Source organism: Cyrtonyx montezumae, unplaced genomic scaffold (assembly GCF_038088225.1).
Source record: "Cyrtonyx montezumae isolate F1298 unplaced genomic scaffold, pur_monq_1.0 scaffold_3, whole genome shotgun sequence".
Taxonomy (NCBI): domain Eukaryota; kingdom Metazoa; phylum Chordata; class Aves; order Galliformes; family Odontophoridae; genus Cyrtonyx; species Cyrtonyx montezumae.
Genome location: NW_027072034.1, coordinates 139,644,277 through 139,670,796, shown reverse-complemented (window position 1 = coordinate 139,670,796; position 26,520 = coordinate 139,644,277). Strand labels below are relative to the sequence as shown.

The following is a 26,520-nucleotide window of genomic DNA, read 5'->3' as shown; positions in this document are numbered from 1 at the left end:
CAAGAACCGAGCGTTCCCCTTTGCATCGCTCCTTCGCAGCGCCTCGTGTGACAAACAGCCCGGCGCCTGCCCTCGAATTGGGTTTCACATCCCTATTTAGCGCTTGGACAATGATTTTAGATGATGTCACTTAAAGCCAAACAAGAAAATTGATCTCGGATTTGCTTGGCCTCTAAAGCCTGGTTAAGCAGATTGCAAATAATAATAATAATAATAAAGAGAGAAAGAGAGAGAGAGATGGAGAGAGAGGGGAGCGGAGCGAGAGCCGCCTCCTTCCCGGGGCGGGGGAGGCGCGGGCGCCAATGAAAAGTAGCCTCTTGCTGGGGGGGCAAAAACTTTTCCTGTTGACTGTTGGAAGCGAATTGAGCAATTATCTAGTTTACCTTCTCCTCTTGGAAGTTAACGATTGGCGAGATCTCGGCTGCGTTATTGACACAACACTTTCTATTGATAGAAATAAGTAGCGATTGTCCCGAGTCATTGGTGCGCCAAAGTGCGCTGCGATGGGTTGGCGTGAGTCCGCCGGGCTGAGCTGGTTCCGCCGGTGCGGCGGCGGCTGCTGCTCCCCGTGCGTGCGGACCGGTGACGAGAGAAGGGGCAGAGAGTGACAGAGAGGGGGGGGGGGGAGAAAAAAAAAAAAAAGAGGCGTCTACCAAAGCGGCTCAAAGCGGGCGAACGAACGCAAGCCAGCCATGGACAATAGTGGCCATCACACGGCGACCAAAATCCTCGCGGCTCCTCCGGCGAGAGAAAACCTTTCTGCGAGGAGCACCATGATCGGCACGCCCAAGCCCCTCGCCTTCTCCATCGAGCGCATCATGGCGCGGACGCCCGAGCCCCGCTCCGTGCCCGTCCCGCAGCTCCTGCACGGCTCCGCGGCCAAAGGCGATGCCAAGCACCCGCTGCACCTCGGCTCCTCCATCCCCTGCATGATCCCCTTCGTGCCGGTGGCGTACGATCCCCTGGGCAAAGCGGCGGGCGCGGAGCCCAGGAAGGCGCCCTTGGACTCCTCTTCCTCGCCCTCCTTCAGCTGCGGCGATCTCTTGAACTGTGCCCTGAGCCTGAAAGGAGATTTCCCCCGCGACGCCCTGCCCTTGCAGCAGTACAAACTGGTAAGACCCCGAGTGGTCAATCACTCCTCCTTCCACGCCATGGGAGCCCTGTGCTATTTCAACCGAGGCGACGGCCCCTGTCACCCGGCCTCCGGTGTCAACATCCACCCGGTGGCTTCTTATTTCCTCAGCTCCCCGCTGCAGCCGCAGCCCAAGGCGTACCTGGCGGAGCGGAACAAGCTGGTGCTGCCGCCCGCCGACAAGTTCCCCGCCGGGGTGGCCTTTAAGGACTTGTCGCAGGCACAGCTGCAGCATTACATGAAAGAGAGCGCCCAGATCCTCTCGGAAAAGATCTCCTACAAGAGCGCGGAGTTCGGCCGCGGCTCTCCGAGCAGCAAGCCCAAAGTTTTCACGTGCGAAGTTTGCGGAAAGGCAAGTAGAGCCCCGCCGCCTCCCTCCCGTCCCCGCCGCGCTCCGCTGCGCGTTGCGCGCACGACGGTCGCTAACCGCGCTCTTCTCTTTTGTCCGCTTTCACTTTGAAGGTATTCAACGCACACTATAACCTAACTCGCCACATGCCGGTGCACACGGGAGCCAGACCTTTCGTTTGCAAAGTTTGCGGGAAGGGCTTCAGGCAGGCGAGCACGCTGTGCCGCCATAAGATCATCCACACGCAGGTGAGCGCACCGTGCCCGCAACGCGCCCGCAGTGCGCGGAAGGTTTATCGGCGCAGGACGGCTAGGGGGTGGGGGGGTTGGGGGTAGGGTTGTGGGGTGGCTTAACCCGCGGCTTTGGGGTGATTTCGTTTGGTTTCTGCCATACGGGCACGGCCGCTCCCCTGGATGGGGCGGTGCAGGGAGAGCCGGGCATCTCAGCGTCGCTGCCAGCTGCAAACAGCCAAACGAACAGCGGAACACCCCAAAAGCCGTGACCCGCTTTTGTTCTCCCCTCCCTCAGGAGAAGCCCCACAAGTGCAACCAGTGCGGCAAAGCCTTCAACCGGAGCTCGACCCTGAACACGCACACGCGGATCCACGCCGGCTACAAACCCTTTGTGTGTGAATTCTGTGGCAAAGGGTTCCACCAGAAAGGTACCGACGGGTCCCGGCATCGACGGCGGTGGGGAGAGGGTGGGGAGAGGGTTTCTCTATTTCCGTTACCGGAGGCTGAGGTCCGTGCCTTGGTATCGCCATGCCCCTCCCGTTCCCTATGACCCCCGGGTTAGGGTTTCGTTTTTAGGGGCGCCGGGGTCCGCGTGTCCTGTCCCCCGAGTGCCGTTGTTCTCACGGCGCTAACGGGACGGCTTTAGTCAGTTTTGTTCATTACCTTCTGCGGTTTTGCCGTTTTGTTTTTTTTACTCGGTAATTCCCGCCGTGTCCGTGACGGAGACGCCGTGGGAGGGGGGAAGCGTTTTTGGGAGGGGAGCTGCCGATTCCTGCTAACGCCAGGCTCCGCGGACGGGGCAGGGCTGCTTGTCCCTCCCCGCAGCGCCCGGCACTCATCGCCCTTTTCCTCTTGTTTCGCTCCTCAGGCAACTACAAAAACCACAAGCTGACCCACAGCGGGGAGAAGCAGTTCAAGTGCAATATCTGCAACAAGGCTTTCCACCAGGTGTACAACCTCACCTTCCACATGCACACCCACAACGACAAGAAGCCCTTCACCTGCCCCACCTGCGGAAAAGGCTTCTGCCGGAACTTTGACCTCAAGAAGCACGTCCGCAAGCTGCACGACAGCGCTATGGGGCTGCCCCGGCCCCCGGCCGAGCTGGGGGGTCCCGACCCACCCCCCCCACTGCTCCCGGGCCCCGCGCAGCCCTGAGCCCGCGCCCGCCCCCTGCATGCGCCCGTTAGGCGGTTCCGTGTGTTATGCTCTATGTCGCCTCTAACATTTATATGGGACTGGTTGATTTGGTTTGGGTTATTATTATTATATTTTTTTTAAGACTATTTTTTTTTTTGTTGCTGTTGTTGTCGCATCTCAGGTGGAGAGATGGTTTGAAAAAAAAAAAAAAAGAAAAGAAACAAGAAAAGCGCCAAGCCAATTTCTGCTGTATTTATTTGGGATCTGTGTTACCCGGGCCGGGAATGCTGCACAACTTTAATTATTTCGATGTATATATATATATGCCACGCGCGGCCCCTGCCCATCCCCTCCGCGGGTTTCTCCTTCCCCCACCCCTCAGTATCGTATCTATATGGACAGAGTGGGTTCGCTGTGTACGGATTGAAATTTCGGTTTGATTCTTGCACGTGATAAAAAAAAAAAAAAGACAAAAAAAAAATAATAATGATGCGTTCGTTGACCTGGTGGTGGAAATCAATGGTCCCCGAGGCCGCGCTCCGCTCCCTGCCAAAACACCGACCCGACCGCTAAAGACTTCAATTAAAAGAGGGGTAATTAGTTCGGATTGATCAAAGCCGGGTTGTTATGTTATTAGCTGCTCGGCCGACTCTGCCAAGCCGAGCCGTGAAAGCGTGGCCGAGGAGGAGCGGGGGGAGCGGAGCGGAGCGGGTCGAACAGTGGCGGAGGGGCTGCTGGTCCTGCCCGTGCCTCGCTGCTCAGCACCTGCTGCCCCGGCTACGGCTGTAGGGACACAGCACGGGCTGTCGGAGAGCCCGAGGCGTTAATCAGGACGGGGTATCCTCCCGCATCCCGCCCCTGGGCTGGGTACGTGCAGCCGTCGGGTCCGGCCCTCGGTGCGGGGCGGCAGCGCGCATCTGAGCGTGAGGGCGACTGAGAGAAGGGAGTCTTCTCCTTTCACAGATCTCGGGTTACTGAGGCTGCGCTCTGAGTAACTGACTGCACCTGTGAAAAAGCAAAGCAACAGGTCGGATCTTGGCAGCACCCCAAGCAGGACTCAGCCCTTCATAAAGCCAGAGGCCCTCAGAATAGGGCATGATGGCGGTGCTGCCCCTTGCAGCTGGTAGCATCCTCCCTGCTGCAAGTGCACCTCACCGCACAGAGGGGTGGGGGCAGCTCAGCAGCATGGCCCTGTGCTCCAGTCCATATCCATGGAGCAGCTCTCTGCTTCACAGGCCTTGAAAGAATGAGGCTTGGGTAAAGCAGGGGACAGCCAGCTTCTCTGCGCTGTTCAGCTCTGTGCTGGAGGAAGGGGGCATGAGGGCTGATGGAGTGTGATTCTCCCCAGTGATGTCTCTTTGTGGCATATTCATTATTTCGGCAGGGAGAAATTCCTTCCCAAACAGCTGACTGGTGCACTGCTGGTTCCTCTTCCTTCCGTGGTTGCCAAGGTAAACTTCAGTGCTGCGTAATAAGAAATAAGATGCCCCAAAGATCCTACTGAAATTACGTGGGTGTGCCATTTGTGTGAATCTCTGTTGGATTGAAATAAATCAGAGCTGAAGTACAACTTAGTTCTCTTATTGCTCAACAAGTGTGCTAGTACAAGACACGGCAACTGTGTCAGCAGGGTGTTAAGTATCGTTATTTCACAGCTTTTTAAAAACTGTTCAAAGCTACCCAAGCACTGCAGGCACACTGGAACACTCAAAATCACATCACAATGGAAAAATATGAATATATACTGTAAATATACCATAAAACTTAATCTGACCACCTTTGAGTGAGTATGCACCATCGTTCTCAAATTAAAGGTCTCCGTTAGGCCTGAGTGCCACAGAAGGCTGTGCTCTGCTTACTCTGATGCCTGAGAGTTCTCTGCTTCAAAGTGTTGGGAGTAAGGAGGGCTCAGGATTTCTTGGGTAGTGGTGATGGTGAATTCATCCCTTTTGAATGACTACAACTGCTAGAGATGGAGAGAGAATTTCTGATTTTGCTTGACTGTAGGCCATTTGCAGGTTTATAAACAGCAATCAGTATTTTGCCTCCCCTCCTGTAAAAGATCTTCAGTAACAGCTTAATTTGGATTCTTCTGTACCTTCCCAATGAAAAATGCTATTTTGCTGAGGAACTTAAGCATATTAGTGACCCCATTTTGAAATGGAGTGGAAATGAGACAGTCTAGTGTTATTCCAAGGTAAAGCAGAAAAAACTGGTGATGGGCATGGGTAAGTGTCTCTCCTTCCTAGATTTCTTGAGGTAAACACTACAGAAATAGGGCGTTATGAGGAGATAAAGACAGCTCATTTGTCATTTCACTAGACAAAACCATATTTATGTCAAAGGCTGGGATTAAAACATGTCTCAGAAGGCCTGCTCACCATTACCTTTCATTTCCTGTCTTTCAAGATTAATCTTAGGTTAAGTGAAATTCTAGTTAATGGTCAAAGGCAATTCAAAGCTGGTAAAGTCATTGTGAGAGACAAAAATCACAATTTCACGTACATCCAAAGCTTAGAGCTGTTAGCAGTGATACCTACCAGGTATTTCATACTTCTTGTTCTCACTCTTTTTTTTTTTTAATAGTAAATAATTTTGACAGGAAAAATGGGGTCACCTGTATGTAGCAGAAGGTTGATATTTCTTGGTGCATGCTTGCCAGCCAAATACCCATATCCTGCAAAAGAACCAGTCATCCGTATCCTCCCAGTGCCTTGTAGATACTGGGAGAATGAGAGCTCTGATGGCTCTGAGCCTGACATAAACAGAGCTGCAGAGTAGAGCATTAGCATCACGAGGATACTGTAGCCTGTTTCTCTATCAACCATAATGACTTCTCTTTAATATTGAGTAAAAGGAAGACAAGGCTGGTGCCTAGGGATTGCTGGAGCTGAGAGCCCTTGTGGAGGAAGAGCTGTTGCCCACCACCCCCCACCCAGGTTTTCTCCAATTTGTCTGAGCAGAGAATTCTTCTGTGCTTGTTGGATGCTACGTTATGTTAATGTGTGTCAAAGGTGAAAGTACCCTGTGCCTGAAATAGTGACCAAAGCAGCCACGTGTCCATTCCTCTAAACATAAAATGCATCAACAGCAGGATCTTGCAGAGTCGGATACAAAGTTCTTTCTGAAGATTAATGGTACTGGATTCACCTTACTACTGGTGATCAGCCCCTTCCTCTCCCTGCAAAAAGGTGAGAGGAAGGCCTTTATTTGCTAATTAAAAAATAAAAAAAATAAAAATCCATGCGTGTTGAAAAATAAGCTAAACAGAAAGCCTTTCAGTAGTGACCCAAAGCCTTATTCCTGTTCATAAATGGTTAAATAGCATCTCTCATATCATTCATTGTATCTCAATGCACTCAAAATGGATATGGGATAGTATTTAATCAAGAGACTGTTTTAGTTTTGATTCATTTTCTCTCTCTCTCTTTTCCCCCCTTCATTACCACACTGGTGGAACTGGAGGGGTGAAAGAAAGCGTGTAGGTCCACCTGGAGCCAGCTGAAATGGAGGTGTGTGGTCACACAGCTTAGTTCCTAGGCAGCTCAGCTGGACAGTGCCTGTAAACCAGAGATGAGAAAGCTGCTGCCACTTCACGGCTGTGGTTTTGGCTCCTCTGCTTTTAGTAGTGCTGGTTCTAGCTCCAATCCCACTGGGTTCCCCTTCTGATTGCAGTGAGAGCCTCCAGGCTGGATTACTGCAGGTCTGTTGCTGTAGGGTTGCATGGCACAGTGCAACCTGCACCAAGTACATACTATGACAAAGGGTGAGCTGTCTCTATTTTCTGTCCTTTGCATCTTTCATAGAAGTCATTTAATGGCTCTACTGTTCAGTCACTGCTGTGATTGGATCCCTGCATATTTGATTAGGCACAGTGTTAAAACCTATAACCATGACTGTGGAAAATAAAAAATCCTCTCCTACCTTTCTGCCCTTCAGATGATTGATATTTCAGCACCATTATTATGCGATTTCTAAGAAAACTTCAGTTACTGATCAATTCAAACTTAGCCTGTTTCCATGCATTTAATTATATCAAAATAATACATCTTAAGTTTTATTTCTTATGTAAAAAGCAATACTTTGAAAATGTAAGTGGGAGCAGCTTATCTGCAGCTGCACGGGTAGAATAAATGTTTCTTCTCAGGGATGGAAGATCAGGATTCAGTTGCAGACGGACACAGTGTGTGAGCAAAACCTTGATTTAGGGTACTTCAGCTCACAGGAATTGAGTACAACTGATGATGAAAGACAAACCTTTACAAAATATTTCTAAAATATCTCTTAACCTCTTGATATTACCATGGAACATCTGAAGAGTTTATAGGTCCATATAAGAACCTTGGCTAACTCAACTCGGAGAGAAATAATCTGGAACAAGAACTTCCTAAGTAGTAATAATGAAAAACTCTTGGCTGATAAATACTTTCAGATGAACTTTTCCTCAACAAGCGTTTGTGACAGAAATTAATTGCTGATGAAGCTAAATAAAATCTGAACCGCAATATGTTCAGAAGTAAAAAACACATCTAGCTTTGTAACTGGAAAACACTGTTTCTATTTCTATGTTCACCAGAAAGTGCAGAAGATCATCTTACTTTACCTACTGGGTTTTAAAGAAATAACGTTTATTCCTAAAATAAGGTATCAAAAATAATTACGAGGAATGCAGTAATTACTTAATCATTTTTTTCTTTTAAGCTTGCCAGGAAATACGTTACTCTACACATAAAAATAGGGATATAATCTTAAAATACTTCAGGCTGCTTTAATTGAACATTAGAAGTTGGGAGCCAATGCTTGCTTATGCCCGCTAATGCTTCAGCCTACAGTGACATCGAGAAAATGAGAAATTAATTTGATGACTTTTTTCAGTTTTTGGGAACATTTGACTCTGGTTTCAAGTGAGACAGCAGCACTGGCTAGAAAAATTAGCTAAAGACCAAAACAAATTCATAATTACTTTTGTGGACAACCTGTAATTATTATGATTGCAGATAATAAACTCACAGGCCTTTTGATTTGCTAATTGTAAGAACTTGTGATTTGCTAGCTGTGAGAAGCAGAGATATTATATCCTGTAAACAGTATTTCTGGTTCTTAAGGAGCGTGCTGCTTCTCACAAGTCTTTAGAAGTACAGAGCACTGTTACAATTGACATGAAAATGTTAAATTGTTTAAGGATAATAACTGTAGCAGAGACTGAGTGACCTGAAAATGGAACTCACATTTCTTGAAAAAGCAGTCACAAATTGTTCTAAACCCTCCCTGATCCTGAATGTTGTTCACTCATCACACTGACACATAATGGAAGTTAAAGTGGCTAAAGAGCTACTATAATTCATGTAGGCAAAGGAGTACATCACAGCTGAGTTGCATTTACTATATTTAACTTAAATCTGCCTCTGTGCTAATTGCAGAGGATGCTAATTTATAAGATATTTTTAATGAATCTTTCATACTGAAATTATTTTAAGAAATCAGCATTTATAACTCTAGAAATTTACAGGTAGGTTTTGATAAAACATCAGTACAGAATAAACTGTTGCCTTGGGAGTAATTTGCTTGAAACCAAGCAGGTTGAGACAACCTGCTTAAGAGTAAGGAAGAGTCTGCTGGGCTGAGTGCTATGAAGCCAGCATGGGTGTTTTTTTGGTCTTTCCTCCTTTGTTTGACTGCTTCTTTTCACATAAATGACAGTTATAGCATGAGAGAGAAAATTGGAGGTTTGCCTTGAGTCCTTAGGTCTGAGGCATGTAATTGTCCCAATTACAGCCTTTCTGTACTGATATTCTGTAAGAGAACCATCAGTTTTAATTTGGATTATTTAAGATGATCTTTGTATGTTTAAACAAGCTAGAAATTATTTAAACATGGATAACAGGAATCTCAGGTGCATTTTCAAGTCCACAGACTGTTTGCTATTTTAGATTCTGGGAATTCATTTTTCATTGTGTTGTTAACTCAGTTGTTCCCTTGCCCCTCCCCATCCCCCCAGTACTTTTGAAAGATGTTTTTTTTCACCCTGGTGCCCACTGAAGATAAATTCTGGAATTAAGTGACTGTTCCCTAACTGGCGTTCTTGCTTGTTTTGCTGGCCACGCTTTGCGTATGGGCAGTCTGCTTCTTCATAGAGCTCTCAGCTTGGGATTTTTCACTTCTTGAGAAGTGTGAAGCAGCTACTTGTAATGTGTCCTACAGCCTTATCCAAGGTTTAGAAATAGTCTCTCTTCTTTTTATATTTTTATCTTTTTTAGTCAAGTAGTTGCTAGACATTATGTGGAGTAGCTCAGTTATATACTGTTTATTTTCTCTACTTTTTTTTTAGAGCAGTCTACCATTCAGAACAGTCTGATTCAAAGTACTGCGAGTCCAATCAGCTTGTCCACCTTGGGTAATGCCTACAATGAAGTTGGAATATCTTAACATGAGAGCAAATGAACGTAGATTTCCACCTTTTCTGTGCAGTTAGTGGAGAGACTCCTGTGTCACATACATTTTTCCCTGCTGGAAGTTTGCTTTCTTCTAGTAGCCTCCTAGGAAATCCAGTTTCTGGAGCCATTGTTAATGCTGGAAGAATGGGAGGAAATCCCAGCAAATACTGCTAGTGGTCATTCTTTGCATAAGAGCTTGGTGGTGAAGTTGTTTATCACCACAGGAGGAGGGTGTGGAGCTGTACCCAGCTTGGCTGGATTGATTCACAGCAAAAATGACTCCATCTTCTCTCCTTGGTCATGCCTTCAGAGGAGACCAAGCTGAGGTGGATGTACTGTTTTCAGTCAGTCTTGAGGGTAGGTGTGGAATCCCATTCCTGCTGCTTCATGAGTGCGTGCTATAGTCACTGATTGCTCTAAAACATGTACGCCTGGCTGCACGGTGTCTTAGCCCAAAGAAGAGAGATCGAAATTGTTCTCATGTAAAATAATACGGCCTGCCTTTTTTCAACTTTTTCCTTGGGTTTGGGCACTCCATTTTGTATAACATAGTCTAAGAGCTTCTGTGTGCTGAATGAACTGGATTCTAGCAATTGTTACATTTTATTATCACGCTTAACTCATGTTGAAAACTAAGACTCCTTAGTGCAAGATAAATAAACTCTTTGGGGAGCCTATGGTTGTGTCTATGTACTGCCAAGAATACTTTTCAACATAAAATAAAAAATATCTGGGCAGATTTTCTCAGGAAGGTATAAATGCTGCAGGTAGTGCCAAAGCAGTTGCTATTTCTATTTGTTAGTGCTGCTGAGGAATCAGAAAGGTTCTGGTTTCTGTGGTGAAGAACAACTAAAATCAAGGAGACTTCTGCTGTTTCTTAAAGAAATACTCAGAATTAATTTGAATTTATTGAATTGTTAAAACTTGGCAACTATTGGGAATCATCAGGAAGTTTGTCCTTCATTTGCTTTTAAACATAAACAAACCCTGTTAATTCAAGGGAAATTTATTTTTTATATCCATGCCTTTCTGGAAAATTGTACTTGAAAATAATGTCCTTGGGAAATGAGTAAGTTTACTTTACCAAGGCTAGCATAAACAAATTTAACTACATAAAACTTCCCGTATTTTCCACACATATATAATATGTAAGATGTGTGAAGTCACGCAGAAGGGAATACTTCTTGCTTTATCTCTGAAACATCTGCAACAAGTGCAGGCAACCTTCTTGACACTTGGATACCTATCAACCTCTTCAAATGTTTGAGAGCCATCATACCCCTACCTTATCCTTGGGAAGCCAAGAGGAGAGAAGTGCTAGGAGCAGTCTCGCAGTGGTCTTGAGACTGCTGGGGCTGGATCAGGTGTGAAGCTGAGACCTAGAAGAGCTGGTGGCAGTGACTGCAGACACCCCCTGTTTTCTTCCCACTCTGGGGAACGGAACTGATCAGCAGGCCGTGTACCAGCAGTGCCTCACTTCTGAGTCTTTTTATATCTCCTCAGCATGGAAGCTGCACATGTAAGGTTTGTGATTCACGTGTGATGAAGGACTGAAGTTTGGTGACCCTTTATCTTGAACACCGGGACTTCTGCCAGGCTGATACTGAAAAGCTAATGTAAAATTATAATGTCCTGATAACAATGATGGTGTCTGGAGTTGTGGGTGAGGTGTTTTGTTGTTGTGGTTTTCTTTATTTTCTTTCTCTATTTCTTTTGTGGAACGGCTCTCTCACTGAGAGTGGAATTTACATCCTATTAAAATGAATGGACGAATCTCTCTCCTTTGGGTCAGACTGGTCAGATAACACAGTTACTGGTGGATGATTATCCTGTGTTGTCAGTAATCTAGAAAAGTCAAATATAATTTACAGTACCTTGTTTTTAATTAATAACTTTCCATGCACATGGGGCTTCCACAGCCTTCAGGAAAACCATATCCCAGTATCACAGAATTTAATTTTGTTACTGTTTTTAAAAATCTGGTGATACCCTTCAGTATTCTGTTTTCTTGTAAGAATTAATTCTTCAGCGTGAGCAACAGAAGGTCTTTACAATTTAGATGCAGATTTTTTTAATCCCCTTCTTAGGGTTTATCTAATAATGAAAAACAACCTAGTATTTTTAATAAAATAGTTTATTTTCATTAAAAGCTTAGATAGAAGTGTCTTAGGGCTTAGAATTTGCTGTCCACTGAAGGTGGCACCTGTATGAGATATGGGTGTTTGAAAGCTTGTGATAGAAATATGCTGAAATAATATTTACGTTATTAGGAAAATGTACATTTATGAAGACTCATCACTTAACTTCACCAACTTCACTTACATCAACAACAAGAATTCCCAGCAACAAAATCAGTATAGCATCAAAACAGCAACTATGAACAATTTACGTACACTCCTCCCCTCATTCCTTGACTCCATAACAATGACACAAATTTTCCACAATTGTTAAATCTTCTTTCTCTGAGGAGTTTCTTTGTTAGAATCCAAGTGGTAAGAAAAGATAAAAAGAGGAAAACAGAAACATATCACAAAAAAGGAAACAAAAAAAGTTCATAGCTGTAAAAATGTTTGTGTCTCAGAACTGTTGGGTGTAATAAGTAAGGCACGCAATATTTCCACCCACAACGTGTTACCATGTTATAAAACATACATATGTTTTTTCAAAATGGAAACAGTCCAATTCTAAATACGCTGCTGACTACATATTTGCAGATAATCCTGTGTTTTTGGAGTTAGTTGTCTGATCTCTTCAGTAGACATCTAAGCAGTGTCGTCCCACAATAGATGCATAGCATGCAATCAGCCTTATATTCACAGTGGGATACTTCTGCTAATTGCAACAGTTGTAGTGCAGAATAAGGTAGCGGCTTCTCAGCGAGATCTAAACAAATTAAGGTTAAATTTAAATTAATCAATTGGGAAAAAAAATCCCACAACCCTGTTGCTTTTATAGTTCATTAGCTATTAACACTAATAGCAGTGTAAAGGAGTTGCCAATTTTCTGGTTATATATTGTATAGGCTATTATCCAGTAAAAGGGAATAGGCTTCAAAGATGACTCAGTGGCCTAAGGATTGAACTCAGTTGTTCTCTATGCTTTCCAGGGCTAGATCCTGTGGCGTGCAGAACCTGTGAAGGGCACAGCCAAGACTGAGCTCTAGTGGGATTCCTGTGGGGGTGTAGCATGTCCCAGTTGGCTTTGTTCCTTTGTTTTATTAATCTTTGTCAGAAGAAAACATTCAAGGGTTTGATACAAGCTGGGAAAGTGTTCTGGTATTGGCTTTTCTGTCCTGAACTGTTTTCACACCACTGAAGGAACTTGTTGTCAAGGAAGACAGATGGAATTCAAAATTGTACTGTTTTTTTGTTTTAAATCCCAATCAGACCACTAATGCTATCATCTTATATTTGTCCATATTAAAGACAAAAGTGGGTCATTACAAGATATGCTTGAATTATATACTCATTTAACTCCTCATAATGATCAGGTGGGTGACTGGGGCACCCTCCCTGCACTGAAGAAACAGTGCTGAGGTAGACTTTTGCACTGGAATTACACTGATTGTGTCTAAAGCTGTGGCGAAACACAAAGAAACTTGGCATATAAAACTAGATGCAGGAGAAAATGTTCATTGCTGAAGACACTGAGAGATTCTGTCATCTCTGTGAAATCCAATTGAACTAAGTCTCTGCTCAATGATTCATTTGTGAAGGACAGAGATTTAAGCAATTTTTTTGGGGGGTGGGGGTTGGAGGGTGGAGGGGGGAGACCAGTAATTGAAAGCAAATAGCTGAAATTCAGTGGGAGTTTTTTGGGAAAACACAAGATTACGCGCTTGTTTTTCCCTGTGATTTCATTTTGCACAAGTAGTTAATTTTTCCCTACTCCCCAGATACGAACACTCAGACGGGAAGAAAAAGCACATACTCATTCAAACCTGAATCAAAATACTTTGTTTCTGGGACTTTATTAATTCCTCTCAAAGGTATTACCCGTGTCTCGTCACCACCCCAGCCTGAATCCCTGGTTCTGTCAGGGACCTTGCACAGAGGCATTTGGCTTGTGGAAAGTCCTCAGCATTGGAAACTGCTCAGAAATAACATCCTAATGGAGACATAGGCTCAAGTTTAGGAAATGCAAAAACTAAGTGCAGATTCTGTCCTTGCTATCTGAGTGGTTACTCTAGCTACTTCCAAAACTGTTGATTAAGTATAGCTTGGGAACCCTCTTAGCACTGAAACTGTCAAACACACTGTCTAATTGCTAGCCTATCACCAGTGTCTTCTACTGTTTGACAAACAACCCATTTCAGGGCAAGGCTGGAGACCATTCCTACTGAGCAATTTGGTTGCAGCCACACTACTTTTGGAGGCCGATATTTAAAATGTTGTTAAACGTATTTTTTCATACTCATTTTAGTGAGTCAGAGGCGGATGCTCACGTAAGATGCTTTGCATTGCATCACTTTGTCTATAGTGCTACACATTCCTTTCCTGCCTGACGTAAGACACATCTGTAAAAATTACTCTGTGATATCTTCGCTGTGTGCTTCTGTTTCTATGCTGGAATGTCTGGTGGCATACTGATCCATTCTGCGTGTATGTAAGTACTTGCTTGTTAATACCTTGCTGCTTCACATGTATTTCACTGGTGTTAGTGAATATTTCTGTAATCTCTTCTGAATAGCTTGTGGCTTTTTTTTATCTTTGTTGCTTTTTCCCTGCTCCCTTCTACCCCCTTTTATTTTTTTTCCCTAGTGGGCACCTGTCCATTATTAGTGATTTATTCTGTATTTCTTTTGAGTCTCATCCTCCTGTGGTCTTTGTCACCACCACGTCACATGTACCAGTGCAATAGGTATAACTGGGTTACTCACTGACAGAGCTGCCTCTACAGGTTCCCAGTTTCTCTCATAGGAAGCACTTCTTTGTATGAAAGGTCTTTTTCTCGACAAAACAAAAAGACTGAAATAGCATAAGCAACCCATCTGGATTTTTCCTCTCTGCTTCAGTGAACTTGCCACTTGAGGCACCTTGCTCCTCTGATATTTCTGTCTTTTTGCCCAATACCATTCGGAAGTGAGCAGCTTCCCGGATTGCAGGCCACTTAGCTGCTTCAGATCCTGCACAGATTAACACCATTAACTCCTTCCATGTAGTTCAGCTTCTTCAGCGGCTCCTGTTCTTTAAAGTCCTTGCAGAACACATTTCTGGCACTAGCCTGCACAAAAGCCAGTGCAGTTAATTTATTTCTTCTTGTACCACAGAATCTCAGTGAGGCAGCTTATGGTGATGGAGATGTGAGGAGAGATGCACTGGAAGGACCATTAACAACCTGCAGATGCAGTAATAAGGCCTGCACCTTGGCTTGTGCCCATCACACCACTCAAAGCCCCAGCTTCCAGACCTTCCAGAGGGCCACGTGCTGGGCTTCTGCATTGGCCTTGGAGAAGGTCACCTGATTTCCCACCTGGGAAAGGCAAAACATGCAGGGTGCTGGGCCAAGCCTGGCTTCTGCCACCATAATAAACACAGGTGCAGAATGGCATAGACGATGTGTCTTGGAGAACTTAGTCTAGAGTGTGGCACCCAGATATGAGCGGGGCTACCACAATCAAGGCAAAAATACCCTTGTACAGCAAGTGGGCAAAGCAGTCAGAATTAGTCCAACACTGAAGAGCTCTTTGTCATTGGCATGCATGTTTGCTTCATGACTCTATTCTTAATTTTAAATAATTTTCAGTGATAAAAATGAGGGGATACAGAATTAATGTGGAACTACAGCAAATCATTGCTAAAATGTGACATATCATGATATTCTGTCAGGCAAAAGTGATTGCTAGAGCACAGGAGAGGAAAGAGTAATAGAGTTTTCTTTTGGGGATTAGTAACTTTCTGTTTAATTGTGAATTAACAGTAACATGACTAACCTATATTCTATGGGGAAAATTGGGAGTTTAAGTGAGATACACATGCCCAGGAAAAACAAATTTGTTTGTCAGACCTCTATCCTAGGGAAGGCACTGATACTGACTAAGCCCATGTAGGGCAGAAGTGGAGTTATGGTGGGACTGGAGAAGCTCTGCAGGTGGAGAACCTTTGGGGTGTACTCTAGATACCCAAAGTGGTGTGGGATCTGTGGTGCCAGCAGTTTTCTTCCACTGAGGAAAAGACAAGTATTGCTTCCAGATGCTATTTTTCATGTCTAATAAGGCTCTGGCTAGTAATGATTGCTCTTTGCATTTTCCAGTCTGTCTACAAGCCAGAAAGGAGGCTGGTGCTCTTTTTGCAGTCTCTTGAATTTCTTCTTCCTCTTTTTCTTTTCTTTTTCTCAGTTTCTAATGGAGAATGAAAAAGCACAAATGTCATGTAGTAATCCAGTGACAGGAATTTGCAGGGAAGAAATTCTAACACTGCACTGGAGCTAGTGAGTTTTCTTCCTGGATTTTGGATAACAAAATTATAGAGCAGGATCAAGTGAAAATGGTTTTTGTTTACTTGTTTTTTTTTTTCCAATAGTTAGCTGTAGTAAGTGATGTTATTAGGCAGAAATGACAAAATACTTGTTTAAAGCAGTAACTGTATTTCCATGAATAATGTTTTCATGTCTTCAGTATTGGATTTCTTTCATGCTGGACCTGCCTATGAGACCGATTAACCTGAGTGCCAAAGCTCAGGTCCTGGCCCAAGAATTGTAGCTACCTGACATGCTCATGTCCTCAAAGAGAGGGTTTTGACTGCAAGCTTAGGTTTCAAATGGAGCTAAGATCGTGTGAAAATCTTCCTGGTGGAAACCAGGACTGGGCAAGTGGCTTTCTTTCTCAAAGAAGAAACTGTGGAAATTAGAGCTGAGAGATACTTCTGAAAGAGGAAATCAGTCAGACCATAGATTTGTACGCTGGAGCTAGGTGAAAAGGCTGAATTGAATAATCCTTTAACGTTCAAGGACCAGAAGAGTATGTTAGAGGTAGACTCAGGACTGGGCTGGGAACAGTTTGAAACTTGAGGGCAGGTGGCAGAAGGGGAGGGGAGCTTCTGGGTGAAGCTTTCCCAAGTAAGTCCTCTGCTGTAAGCTGTGAGACATGGGAGCATCTGGCAGCCTAATCATGGCAGTAGGCAGCTCCAACCACGCTGAGTATCTGCATGTGTACGTGAGGGTCCATGGGAACAGGGCAGCTCTGCAGTGGACGCACAGGAGCCATCACATATCTGGAAAATATCTGCCTAGCCCCCTTAACTGGCCAGTTCTCCCCCAGTCCTTCCCGATCCCAATGCTGCACTGCATTCTCTGTTTTGCTGAGAGAAACGTGACAGATTTCATTATACACAGCTGAAATGCTATTTTGCAGTTGTAGGACCACAGCAGATGGTTCAGTGCGTAGTTTATGTCACTGCTGTATCCAGGAGGCTTAGTCATGAAGCTGGGGAACGGAGGGTAACCCCCCCCCAGGCAGGTACCACGCAGACTCGGCTCTGCCTTACATGGCTTATTGCTGGGAGATGAGAAACAGTAAACGGATATTTACTCTAATCTGATATTATCCTGTACCTAATCTATTATTATCTTACACTGCACAATGCTGAACGTTGTCTAAAGCTTGTGACACCTCCAAGAATTGGATGACTGCTTAAACTATGTTTCTGCTTATTTACGCTTCTACTGCCTACATATAACATACAAGGAGAGTTTATAAAAGTTGTTTTTATAGTAGCTAGTATATTCTGAATTGCTCATAGTTATTACTATTGAAAAGCAACAGACAATTTAAGAGCATGAGTCAAAATTAATATTCGGCCCCTGAAAACTTGCCTTTTATTTTGTGATAATCTGTATTAGTGTCCTTCATTTTTAAGATAAGCAAATGATGAGTTTCAAAGACAGGGACAGAAACAAAATTTATTTTCAAATGCATGATTCATCCATATTCAGGAGCCTGCTTTGTAACAATGCGATAACACAACCTTTACTGACTGGAGATACACTCTAAGCAGAGAAAAAACGTAAAGTAGCTCAAATGACTGTGTGGTCATGGTCAAATAGAAGAGACAAAGCCACTGGAACAAATTCACTGTATTCCTTATAAAACAAAACAAAAACACAGATTTTTAAGAAAAGAAATGTACTCAGAAAAAAAAAAATAAAAAAAACAAAAAACAAACATGTGTTTGTCCTGATTATTTCTTTGCAATTCAGCATCTCTTTCCTTAGATGATTGTTTGGAGCTGAAATTGGAAAAAAAAAAAAATTTGGTGCCATCAAGTGGAAATACTCTGTATTGCTGAGGAGTGCTGGTAAAACGACTGCACGGATTTCACTAGCAGTATATCTAGTTGCACTGGAAACTGTTTTTTTCCTAATTGCTTACGTGATTTGCTGTTAAGTTGGCAAGAAATCTCACCTGTTGACATATTTTAGGAAGTAACATCCTCCCCTGTTACACAAGGCAAAAATCTTGTGGGTTTCTGGCAAATTACACAGACGTCTGTCATTATGTAAAGACTATTCCTTTGTGACTCCCCTCCTTACAATTCACATTCCTTTGCATTTCTAAGTTTCTCACAGCAAACACTTTTAGACAGAGTCACCTCGCCCGTGCACGTCTCCCCGCAGCAGCTGTAGGAGAACATCTGTGTTTCTGCTCTGACCTGAGAGCTTCTTACTCTCGGATGGTGGAGGACGGTGCATCTCAGAGACGGTGATGCTCCCTGCTGCCACAGCAGCTCGCTCGCTGGCTGCCTATCCGATCCCCCAACTCTGGATTAGGGAGGAATTGCACGGGATAAACCTCATCGTGTCAGAAAAGGACAGTGTTGCACTTGAGAAACAGTCCGTCGTGACTGTAAGTCCTGTGCCCCTTAAAATACACATTCGCTACATCTCTCCTGAGATTTCTCTGTCAATGTAAACATGCATTAACCCAAATATTTCAGGACTTTGTGTTATATTTTTCCGAGTTTTACCAGGATTATCCCAAATGTTTCAAAAACAGATGTTTAGATACGTGTTAGTTTAAAAGCATTTGCATATAAACTGAATTCATTTATTTTGAAACATGGATAACAGTTCAAAATGAAAGAAGGATTTTCATTTTTGCTGAACTGAAATTCTTCGATTTGAATGGAAGGATCCAATCCCTTGAATTCCCTTGCTAAGTGAAATATGGAAAAAAAACACATTGCTTTGAACGCTTCCAATTCTTTTTTAAAGTATATCTTTTTTTAAAATTATTATTTTAATTTCCAAACTGTTATTATATCAAATGGTGTTATTTTCTGCTGTATTCAGAGAGATTTCACAAGTAACACATATCAACTACCTTTTTTTTTTTCTAGGAAAGCAAAGTGGATTGATTTATATTATTTTAATTTGGCTGGGAAGTTTATCTCTCAGTGTATACACACACACACATGTATATATATATATATATCTATATATATGTATTTATACAGGTGTCTGTCCACGCTTTGGCATCTCTGGCAAAGTTCTCTCCTGAAGCCTGAAATTTATAATCCACTCTACATGAAGCTTAGAAACTAAGTAATAGCTCTGGATTGTCATATTGTGGGTGCATTTCTGGCACGCTCCTGAGTCTCCTGCTAGGAGTGGCTGTGTTGTCTCCCCATGGCAGTGGGAAGAGGGATGTTTGGGATGGTTCATCCTGGTCCTGCTCTGGGACCTTAGACAAAGGTCATTCTTGGGGTGGGGACATTCATACACACTTAAATGGTTTTAGAAGCGCACTACATTGCAAAGTGGTTAAAAGGATATAACCGTAACTGAGAACTGGGACCCCTGGATCTCAAGGCAGCAAAATGACTGCAATTGAAATAGTAATTTGCTTACGCTTTTTCAAGTCTTGTAGACAGAGAAGAGGCTAAGTATAACACATAGATGCATATTTTAGGAAAAAGTGCAGACAGGAGATGGCCAAATGCTTCAAGGTTCTCACACGAGATATATTTAACTGTGTATTTATCATGTATCTTTGCTTCCAGTGCCCTGTCTCTTGAATCTCTAAGGATTTTGCTGTGAGGAAAGCAAGTCGCTGTTTTTTATTCATATGGAAACTAACAAGTAAACTGTAAGACCTTGCATAAAAAAATAAAGTGTGCTCTCGTTAAAAGAAACAGTTTGTTATTTAGTTGTTTGGAAATGTGATTTGGTTTCTAATATTTAGGAGAGATAAAATGTTTCAAATGTTTCTGTAATTACTTTGAGTACAAGTATTTTCTTGGTTCGTTACTGATCTGTAACAAATCTGCCTTGATTTTGATAACTTATTGGAATCTCTTCTAGTAGAAAAAGAATTCTCTTTTAAGTCAGTTAATACATGCTGCTGCTCTCTTCTTGATTTCCCTGACAGCTGGACCCTTCTTTGTATTTTGCTGGATAGTATGAGAGCTTTTAGCAGTTGGAACTGTGTGTCAGTGTTAAAGCAACACCTTGGTTCAAAGACTTTATTACTGATGAAATGATAATTAAGTTGTGACCTAACGACAGCATTATTTAATTAACTACAATGTTCTGCTTCTCAATTATAAAATTATAAACATATTAATAATCAGATAAAAATGTACCAGCCTTTTAAAATCATTGTTTAGAACTGATATTTCTATTTTATGTGTTCATTCTGCCCAGTAATTGAAATCAAGGTAATGGTTTAGTAGTAGACTTTTGTTGCTATGGAACTATTCATTATCTTATGATATGGGATGCACAGAGGAAAAAAATTGGATTTTTTAAGCATGATATGAAGCCTTTAATCCTTTCACTCCTACTGAACAATTTATGTGGCACACTAGTTTTCAGTACATCTTTTGTACTCCAAATAGGTGTGTTCTGGATGTACTTTAAATGCTTTCATGAAGATGAAGACATAGGGCGTGAGCATGCTTGTGCACGTGTATGTGCATATGTGAATTTAAAATGTGTTCACATATATGTGGTGGCTCTGTAGTTTCTCAAATTGTGCTTTTAGACATAGCAGATTTTAATTCTAAATATTGCCTATCCCATAGATAATGTGCCTTGGTTATATGATACTTAATGGGATATCTGTGGGGTAAAGTGCTTTCAGAAGGGTAGCACAAAAGAAGCATTTTATGTGCCAGGTGCCTAGGTAAGTTCTTGGGTAGGTGGAACTGTCTAGAGGGAAAAGGAACCAGGTTCTAAAACTGATGTAACAAATAGGGGGGTGAAAAAGGGAAAATCTTTATGGCATTACATTTCACAGTCTAGGTCCTGGTCCCTATATTCCCTCAGTGGAGAGCTGCTTATCAGCACTGTACTCTTCTAGATGTGGAGGGCAAGCAATCTCTATAGCTACATGGATGGGAAGGCAGAGCATGCATTGACCCATTTACAAGATAATTTCATCTCCTACCCTAATGTACCATGGTTTACAGCTAATGATCATATAAGAACACTTCATGTTTTGGAGAAGAAGGGAAAAGAGATTTCAGTGCAGACTTCAGATAACAAATTTGGAGGTGGAAAGTTCAAGCTGTGTAGAAAGAAGATGAAAATAGTACACATTCTTTATTTGTTTATGTCAGTGTCTACCTCGGCTTGAAAATACCGCTCTGGGAAATGAAAGTAGGCTGAGGGGCACTGCAAGGAGGAAGCAGTACAATGATGGAGATGAGATGTCTTTGGGGAAAATGCTGAGAACCTTTACAGGATAATGGAGGAGCTATTCACTGGAAAGCCAGGTCCTTTCCTGGAGATGGTGTGAGATCTGAAATGGAACTTGCATTCCAGCTGCTGTATGGTGGAAACACCAGCCATGAGACAGAAGAGTTTTAGTGCAAGGAAATTACTGCCCAGACTAGCAAGGTCAGTTGGGAATCTCCTTGGGTCGAGAGAGAACACACGCAGAAAGGACAAATAATGAAAAGTGGTCTGCGTAGACATGAGAAGAAACTTGAAAAAAAGACATTCAAAAATCCAAAAAACGTTCCAATGTTTGTTGTGCTGTATTGAGATGAATGAACCACAAGACCAGGATAAAGACTAAAGCCTGTTGGAGAGAAGGTGTAGACAAGGGACACATTAACCAGGGATGTCAGAGGAAGAAGATGTGGAAAGCAACTATAATAATAACCTTGTGGAACATGGTAGCTTGTCTTACCTCTGAGGGTTTTCTCTAAATAAAATCCCATTCTGGAGAAAAGCACGAGTTAAAAAAATCTGCTACTCCAGTGAATGAAGCTGAAAGATGGGGACAAACCACAAAAATAAATAAATAAATAAATAAATAAAAGAACTGAGAGACCCAAGTATGGAATTTAAATGAAAGAGCAACAGAAAATGCTTTTCTAATTGTGTGGTGGGGGAAGAATGGTGAGAGTACCCTCATTAATCTGGTGACACTTTGGTGGCTCTTCATGCTGCTAATCTGACTATGTGACTCCTGACATGCCAAGGGTGGTGGTTTCGTACTGATGGCCAGCCCAGCTCCATTATGCTGCTCTCTCACTCCCCCTTCCCAAAAGTATAGGGTGTGTAGGGGAAATATGATGAAAAGAGGCTCACGGGCTGAGACAAGGAGCAGTTTAAGTAAAGAAAAAGGAACTCCTCCCTCTGCTAGGTTAAACTGCAACATTCCCTGCTGAGTTGAACAAGAAGCCAGAACAGGTAGGACAGATTCACCAAATTTAAATCTGAGCAATTCAGATTATACTCATTTTTATTGTTTTTTCTTTCTATCACCACCCTCTAATAGATGAGGCTAAGAAACCCACCTTCAAATGAAAGTAGATATGGTTTCTAATAAACTTAGGCTTTGTTGAGTTATTTATAATCTTTGCATTTAGAGCTTACATTCAGTATAGTGAGGGATCAATGCTGACAAGGAAAGGGAGAAATCTGTGAAACAAAACCAATGCTGTTATCAAAAATATTTTTTTTAAACTGTTCACATCATAAATGTTGAAAGCATTTATATTTGAACAAACTCTTATTGCACATTTAATCTCTTACTGCTTCTAGAAAATGAGTGGGTGCAATATAATGCTGTTAGTGTGGAGTTTTGTCCTCTGTAATCTAAGCATGAAGTTGATTCCAGTAAATGTGTTACGATCCTGAACTGCCTATGACAGAAGGGTTAAAACTCCCTGCACTTCCTTAACTCCTTTGGTTCTTTTCATAAACAGGAGGGAGGAGCATGAATGAGGATGATATTTCATTGTTTTTAGGTCTGTCAGATCTTCCTTTTAGTAGGTTGATTCCTCTGGACTATACAGTCCTTAGAAGAAACTAAGACAGTGAAGAAGAAATTCCCAAGACGAATCTGTCGCTCCTTAAAGAAGAACTAATAATAGAACTGTTTGTTGTGAAATAGCAATTACCATACTTACACTCCACACAGCAGGTCTGTGAAATTATGTTTTGAAACTGATCTAAATGTGAATCCAAAATGGAATTTTTGCGTCAGTATTCCTGGTTCTCAAAAGGGAACAATACACGTTCTCATGCTGCCAAACTGATAAAGGCAGTGTAATAAAAACAGAAAGTGCTAAATAAATAGAAAAGGCTATTGTTTTTCGTTGCAGCTTTTTTCTGTAGGAGGTCAGCACTTTCTGACAGAGACCAACTGCTCCTGGACTTGGACTGCCATTATTTGCTGCAGGAGCTTCAGAAGCAAGGCTGTGCTTTTAACACAGCTATGGCATAATGGACTCTTATGCATCAAACCCTGATTATTTCAAAAGAAGGCACACATTTTGGTTTTATTCACACTAGAGATCCATACTTAGTGGAAGATTGTTATTGACTTGAAAGTTCTGCTAATGTGAGTCTAATTAATTTACTCAATGAAAATTCTTATGGTGGTTTATTTCTGACAGATTATTTTACCTGAGTGACTGCAGACTCTTGCAGCAAACCTAATACCTGTCTTCTAGCGTCCAATTCACTAATCTGATATTGCAGGCTGTCATTTTTTTTTATGTTAGGTTTATTTGACCATCCATCTAAAAAGATTTATATGAGGTTTTAGGAATCAAGAGTATGACTTAAATGGGCATCTCAATTCGAAGCATCAGTCTAAACACACACCGCACATGCAAAAGTATTCACTATTACGGTGAACATGGACATGTGACACTACTGTGAATTCTAGTGGATACAGACGTGGCCAGTTATGACCTCAGGAGTTACTAAAAGTAGAAGGTCTTTCTTCAGGGGTGCTATAAGCTCTGAGACATGGCAATTTCCCCTCCGAGGCAATAGGAATTTAAATATATGTGATTGTAAAGAACACAACACCCTGTGCTGTTCAGTGATGTCTAGTACTCTGCTGCGAGGTCAGTATTCACAGTGGCAGTCAACAGCCACTGCAGGTAGTGGCTTTTGAAGAAAAGGTCATGTTTTTCAATAGCCTTATTCTGACTGAAAGCCTGAAAGCTTCTTGGAAGTTCTGTATCTCCGCAGTATAAAATAAGAATTAAATAGGAAACAGATAAATACACAGTCTGCAAAAATCTCTTCAGGATGCCAATTCCCCTGTTCATTTGAGACCTAGGGAGAAAACCTAGCCCAGCAGAAGTTGATTTGAGTTTTTTCACTGACTTCAGTGGATTCAAGATTTATCCTTGACATTCTTAAGAATAACATTTCTGAAGTCCATCTCTCTCTAGGTGCTCTGGGAGTTTATTGTTACCGTAATGGAAGTCGGCACTTCCCCCACAGTGCCGAGGAAAAAGCGTTCCAGCTGCTTAAGAGTCAGTCCTGATAATTAGGGACTGTCAGACATAAGGAATCGCAGTCAAAACGAAACAGGAGGTATTTATTACAGAAGGCAGCCCCAGTTACACTCTGGCTTGCTTCATAAAGCCTGAATTCCAGATTTGTTTCATTCTTTTTAAGCAATTCTGCCTTCCCTGTCTGGAACATGGTACAGCGGTGGGATTCATCTCACCTGTCTTTACAGTGTAATGGTGTCAGTCCATGCTGATCACTTCAGTTGCCTCTTCCTTTACAGAGCACATTAGGCACTTAAGCAGTACAGTTCACCTGGTCTATTTTAGATAAAGGAAGAGGCTGAAAGCCTGCTTTAAAGTCAAGTGTCAATAAAATATCCATTCAGAGAGATAGGAAATCTGTAGCAGAATTCATCTCTCCTGGAGGCATTTCGGCAGATCTCATTCAAGTCCTCATTTGTGCTACAGTCCAAGTCACCAGATGAGGGGAGATGGCTGGGTCAGTTTTACTGGCGATGCTGGCCCAGCCTGAAACTTTGTTTCCTTAGAACATAGATCTGAAAGGATCAGAGAATCAAAGTGTACAAAACCCAACAATTTCAAACTATAAAAGGAATGCTTTGACCCCAAAAGAAGAGGCTTGTATAGATTTTTAGCTAGGAATAAAGTCTCTTTTATATGCACATGAGGGAATCTAAAAATTCACTTAATTAATTAATTAATTAATTCAGACATATTTTGAAAAGTAAATGCTTTAGTGTTAAAAAAATGATTTTAGACACTTCTTTTTCTTTTTCTTTTTCTTTTTCTTTTTCTTTTTCTTTTTCTTTTTCTTTTTCTTTTTCTTTTTCTTTTTCTTTTTCTTTTTTTTTCTTTTTCTTTTTCTTTTTCTTTTTCTTTTTTTTTTCCCTAATCTATTCTATTTCTAGGTGTTGCTCCTGTTGACATCACTGGAATTTCAGGGCTGCTAATATCCAAGCCACATTCTCAAATTAGCAATCAACCTACCTTTCTTATGTAGTAGTCAATCCAGTGGGTAACCCTAGATCATACAATGACCTCATAAAGGACAGTGGGGACTTGTGAGTTTCATTACCATTACTCTCAGTGGTAACTCAGATATATAAGTAGCTACTTACACAAAATATCCAATGCAAAATCCCAAAAGAGGCCCACTCTATAAACCTCAATTTTCTAGTGCTTGCACTGTAGGTGTGTTCTTCAAAGTCAGTATTTTGAGTATGCAAAGTACTTCAGAAGAGCTGTCAGCTTCCCAGAGGAGTGCTCAAAGCATGTGGCTGTTGACCAGATTAGAGTATGGGGTGCATGGACTACCTGTGTGTTATTTCCTTTGGAAAGGCAGACCTAGCCTGGTAAGGGGATGTGTATTCCTTGAATTCCCACTGACAGCTCTTGGTGAAAGCAGACAGCTCCCTTCTGGAGTTATTAGGTGCTGGTGCTGGCTGGCTAAGCAGCCAGGATGGCTCCTGTTCGGTTTTTGTACATACCTTTCTCCATGCATTTCCATGCAGCACAAGGTTGTGCTCCAAGCTCAAGCCTGAGGAACTCCAGTGCAAGACAGAGCATGTTGTGGGTTGAATCCTTCCTTTCTAAAGCTGAGATTCCTATCTGTGAACCTTAGAAGAGAACTGAGAAATAATTGTACACTCAACCCATGAAAAGTACTGTAGAAAACCTCTGACTGATGTTTTACTCAAAGACAGACAAAAAAAAAAAAAAAGCTTAGAAAGTAATAATAAAAACTCTTCAAAAAGAAAAAGACTCATTATGTTTCACTGTTTCTTGGGCTCAGAGGGAACATGAAACTCTTCATTTTTCTTACTGTCTGACAAACCTATTTGAAATCCATTTTTATCCTCAGTATCTGTATGAAACTGAGGATCATGTTTTAAGAGCATCATGTGTAGGGGCTGGTTTTGGAGCCTTGGCTTCTCATTCAAGCTATCTCTGTAGGTGAGTATGGTATGGTTTCCACCTCTAACCCCAACAAACATGAGGCAGTTTGTATTCCATGTTAGACTCACAAACTGTATCTTGTCAACCTGTTTTCTGATCTTGAAAGTCACTTACTGTTGGTTTTATTAGAGCATATTCGTTTTCCGTTCGGTTGGAACACAACAGCAGTTACTGCCCTCATCATGGCAGAAGGGGTTCCCAGGACACTGCTGAATTTCCAGCCCTCCTAGGTAGCTCTCCTCCACCACTTCTTCCCACCAAGGGGCCCAGCCCTGCAATGGGTGTTGTCCCACAGAGAGCAGGACTCACAGGAGCTTCTGCTGGCCTCATAGCTCAGAGAGATGGAGTAAAGAAGGGGCCAGGAGTTAGCAGGACGAGGTAACGTTGTTCTCTAGCTACAAAAAGGGAAGAAGATCCTGCACAAAGATGAGGGATGTGGTAGAAGGTTCTGTGACTGGAGGTCAGGGGCAGGCAGGAGCAAGAGTGAGAGTGGCAAGAAAGACTTGGTGTGATTCTGTTCACTGCGGTGAGGTGTTCAACTCAGAGTCTC

The 26,520-nt window shown here is 42.6% G+C and overlaps 1 protein-coding gene across 1 annotated transcript; it reads left to right on the top strand.

Moving 5' to 3' along the window:
- Positions 1–692: 692 nt before the first annotated feature.
- FEZF1 (FEZ family zinc finger 1) lies at positions 693–4,104 on the top strand. The gene is made up of 5 exons (XM_065741510.1): positions 693–1,484; positions 1,595–1,729; positions 2,010–2,142; positions 2,583–2,788; positions 4,075–4,104. The coding sequence occupies exons 1-5, from the start codon at positions 693–695 to the stop codon at positions 4,102–4,104; spliced, it is 1,296 nt and encodes a 431-aa protein (XP_065597582.1).
- Positions 4,105–26,520: the final 22,416 nt, after the last annotated feature.